Source organism: Chaetura pelagica, unplaced genomic scaffold (assembly GCF_000747805.2).
Source record: "Chaetura pelagica isolate M959 unplaced genomic scaffold, ChaPel_1.0 scaffold11, whole genome shotgun sequence".
NCBI classification, from domain to species: Eukaryota; Metazoa; Chordata; class Aves; order Apodiformes; family Apodidae; genus Chaetura; species Chaetura pelagica.
Window position 1 is genome coordinate 5,011,353 of NW_009952694.1, and position 4,192 is coordinate 5,015,544.

General features: G+C 52.0%; 1 protein-coding gene across 1 annotated transcript in view; it reads left to right on the forward strand.

Moving 5' to 3' along the window:
- The first annotated feature begins 2,579 nt into the window (after positions 1–2,579).
- Positions 2,580–4,192, forward strand: part of JDP2 (Jun dimerization protein 2) — a 6,872-nt gene continuing 5,259 nt past the window's right edge. The window contains exon 1 of the mRNA XM_009993886.1: positions 2,580–2,780. Coding sequence (XP_009992188.1) covers positions 2,580–2,780 — 201 coding nt within the window. The remainder of the gene's footprint in view (positions 2,781–4,192) is intronic.

A 4,192-nucleotide genomic window follows, 5' to 3' on the forward strand; every position in this document is an offset into this window, starting at 1 on the left:
CCTCTGGAAGGGTGGGTTGAGGCCCCAAAGTGGTGTGTGCCATAGCAACTCACATGGAATTCACAGGAGGGAGACTTGAAGAGCTGTTCATACACTCCAGCTACCTTTTTTTTAAAATTTTTTACTTAAGCCCAGACTGTTCATGCTGGGGAGGGACATCCATGGGATTGCTGGTGCAGGGTGTGCAGCAGCTGGCCTGGGGTGCACTGCTGTTGGCAGGCTCTTTCCCAGGGCCACAGCGTGTCATTCTAGTGGCAGCAGCTGGGAAATGGCATTCTGCAATGCAGCTATCACAAAACAATAGACTGGATTTGACTCCACACAGCTGAGTCCTGTGCAGTACGTTCTGGGAAGAGCCTCTGAAGTCACTTCCCCTTTGCCATACCACCTCCCTCACCTAGCACTGTCCAGCTGAAGAGGGACAGTCTCTGAGGAAGATGGTAGAGATTTAGGCACAGTTGTCAAGTAACTTTCTGCAATTTTCTGTCTGGAGTGCAGCCTAGGGCAGGATGGTGCCAGGTTTCTGGAGGAGGGAAGCATCTTAGGCAGGTATAGGCCTGAAAGGAAGGGGAGAGAGGTAGCGTGCAGCTTCAGAGTCCTGCTTCAAGCAGGCATCTCCTGACACTGTACAACGTAACCACTGCACGTGTGGAATTACAGCTGCCTGATACAGAGATAGCTATGGAATAAGGAGTACTTTGTATCAGTTTAGGTCCTTGCAATCTCAACGAGCTGACATGTAGACTTTTCTGAGGTCAAGTACCATTACCAAGTATTTTCTTTTTCTTCTGTCACCAAAGGAGAAGGAATCTATTTCCTCAAGTAGTAACACTTCACTTCAGAAGTTACTTATCTTTCCTGTCTTTCCCATTTTCTCTGTTTCAGGTTTTAATGTCCTTGTGCAGATCACCTCCCCTGGGCCCAGCCTCCTCCCTCTGCACACCAGTACTGCTGAGCACTGGCCCTCTGTCCCCTTTCTGTCTCCTCCAGAAGGATGACCAGGGCAGAGGGCTTGCTTTGCTAACTTCTTTATGGTCATGATATTGCTGCATTTGCTCTCCATCCTCTTTTTTAAGTCCTGTTGGTCACTGCTGCTGTGTGCTGAGCAAACTTTGCCAGAGGACTTTTCATGCTGACACCTAGTCCTCTTCATTCACAGATGAGTGTATGACAGCTCACAGTATATTGCAGCTTGTAGGGGCTCTCTGATGCAAATCCCCTTGTCAGTTATGGCAGTACAACTTGCACAGCACCGATGCTGGGAGCTGTGGAGCTTGCACTAACCTCTCTCTACCCTTGACTAACCCGTGTGATTGGCTTTCCTCCCCTTCAGCTGCACATCTCCGGTTCCTTCACATTAAATATACCAAATAATCTCCTTGGTAAAGAGATGAGCAAGCACCAAGAAATCCTAAAGTTCTCTGCTTGTAGGAAGCTGCTCTGTGAGTTTCTGGGTCAACTCCATTCACTTGACATTGCTGGTCCCTCTCCCTGCTGTGTGGGTGCCTCCTGGTGCAGGGGCATGATGGGGTGGATGCCTGGAGGCTTCCAGAGTGTGCTGGGACCAGTCTGGCTGGGCAGAGCAAGGAGAGCAGTGCACAAGCACTGAGACATGTGGTTGAGTTGAGGGTGGGGGAAAATGGTTGCTGTGTGGACAGAAGTTGACTCTGCATGTTGTAACTGGGTCACTTGTGAATGTCCCAGGCCAGTTACACAAGCTGGGGTGGACTTGTGCTGTAGCCAACAGCCACCTGCTCTCATTGCTTTTTGGCTGATATAACAGCTCTAGCTTTATGGGCTTCCCATTTTAGGCATAATTTTATTTTTTTATCTCTCAGCTGCTTGTTCTTCACATTTCCTAGTAACTCCCTTTCTTCTGCCTACAAGTGACAAAGCTTGTCGTGATTCTATTCTCACTTGTGCTGCAATGTTTTTTCTTGCCTGATAGAAAAAGCCTTTTCCACCTTGCTCTGTTTTCCCTCCTCTTCAGCTTTTGCTTCCTAATGTCTGTGCTGGGAGATGTTTGTTCAGTGGCAGGTTTTCCCCTTGCAGTTTTTCCCTCGTCCTCATGTGCTGTGTCCCAGCCCTGGCCAGCAGGCTAAGCATGCCTAGAAGAAATCCAGCCTAAAGCATCCTGTGATCCTCTTCGTGCCATTTTCTTCTTGCGTTAATAACCGGCACATTAATTGAAACTTAGTTAAGAGCAAACCTTGATCTTCTGCACTCCAGAGAGAGATGTGCCCCAACCCATAGTCCATGGGACCACATCACTGTCCTTGCAGCCACCTCCTGTTCCTCTGGTGCTTTACCTCTCAGGTCTCTTCCCTTCATGATCTACACACCAGTAGCATATCCTTCCAAGCAGGATGCATGTATTTTGGGTTTTGAAACCCAGGTTCTGCTTAGTCCTTGCTTTTGTCACCCCTGGGGAAGAGAAGTTGCTTTCCCTGTTTCACACTCCATTGAACGATGGGACTGTGGAATATATTTGGCTCGTGCCGTGTCGTGAGGCCCTGTACCTGGGTTGTAACAGACCATGTCTCACTCTCTCTGCAGGCCACGACGCTGCTGTCCTTGCTATGATGCCAGGGCAGATCCCCGACCCGTCCCTGACGGCCGGCGCGCTGCCGGGGCTGGGCCCCCTGACGGGGCTGCCGGGCACAGCCCTGACCGCCGAGGAGCTCAAGTACGCGGACATCCGCAACATCGGGGCCATGATCTCACCGCTCCACTTCCTGGAGGTGAAGCTTGGGAAGAGACCCCAGCCTGTGAAAAGCGAGGTGAGTCTCAGGGGCTGCTGGCTGTAGATGGCCCTGCAGGGCTGTTGCCTGCGCCTGCATGAGATTCTCTTCTGCCTGTGCTTGGGTTTCCTGCCAGGGTGGCCAGAAATGTATCTTACAAGCATGTGACACTGCCTGTTTGGTGATGCTTACATCTGTCGGCAGCTGCTCCACCAGCTGCCTCTTCCCCGTGCCTGAATTTCTGTTCCTAGGGCAGGGGCGGAGAGTGGTGGCCTCAGTGTTCCAGACCTGAGCAGTACCATGCAGTGGTTGGCAGCCAGCTAAACTCAGACCCTGTCTGTGGAGCAGTGTCTGATGCACCCAAAAGAGAAGCCACACAGCCCATCACAGGGCTTGCCTGATGCTTTCATCCCGTCTCAGGTGCCAACAAGCCCCTGGTGCTACTGGGGTTGGTGTTGCCTTTCCTGCAGGCTTGGGGCATATGGGTGAGCAGCAGTTGTGACTCAGCTTGTGTTGCAGACTCTGCTGGCTGGGGCTGCACCTGCCTTACGGCTCGGGGTGGCCCTGGCTTCACCTTGGGGTTTCTGGGATAAGGATGTTGGGCAGCTTCTGCTTAGTACTGCAGGCTGGCATATCAGAACCAGGCTGCAGGGGCCTGGGAGACACTTGCACAGCATTTTGCTTGTGTGGTTGTCTTGTGTGGGTTGTCCAGTCTTTGACTCCTTGACCCTTGCTGTACTGGTGATGAGTGTTTGCACCACTCACTGCCTGCAGACAGAGCTGGGAACTCACCAGTGCGGAGGCCCCACACTGGTGAGGGTGGTAGCTGCTGTTGGAAGGTCAGACAAACAAGCTTCTGAACAGTGCATTTACGTCTGTGTGAGGATACGTCAGATGATGCCGTGTGAGGATGGGGTGATATGCCTTCTCTGGAGAGGTCAGCAAGGAGGTGCTAGATGGTGTGAAAAGCTACCTGTGATGACCTTTGAGCTGAAGGGGCTAAAACATCCATTCCACAGAGCACCCTGCTCTCCAAATGGTGCTGACGCTTGGATTGGCCCAACTCCTATGGCAAAAGCTTAGCCTGTGGGAAGTGTGCTTCTTCCTTCCCCCCAGCCCCTTGCGGTGGACTCCTGTGGAGAGAACTGGTATGATAAAGTCTGATCATCCTGCACAAGAGCTCTGTCCCCAAGGAAGTGTCTGGTCAGCTCATGCAGCATCCCATGGAGCAAACCTAGGGGAGGACTAGGCAGCTTTGCAATGGCAGAAGCTGGGGCTAGGATGCTGTGGGAGGCTGTTGGAATGGCCTGAGGAATACTGATGGCTTTGGTCCCTCTATGGCCAAAGCAGTCATGGGTTGGCAGCTGAAGCCAACTGCTGTGCCAACATCTTGGACTGGGTATCATGCAGCAAACGGGGTGCAGTGCTCACCTTTCTTCATGGGTAGGGAA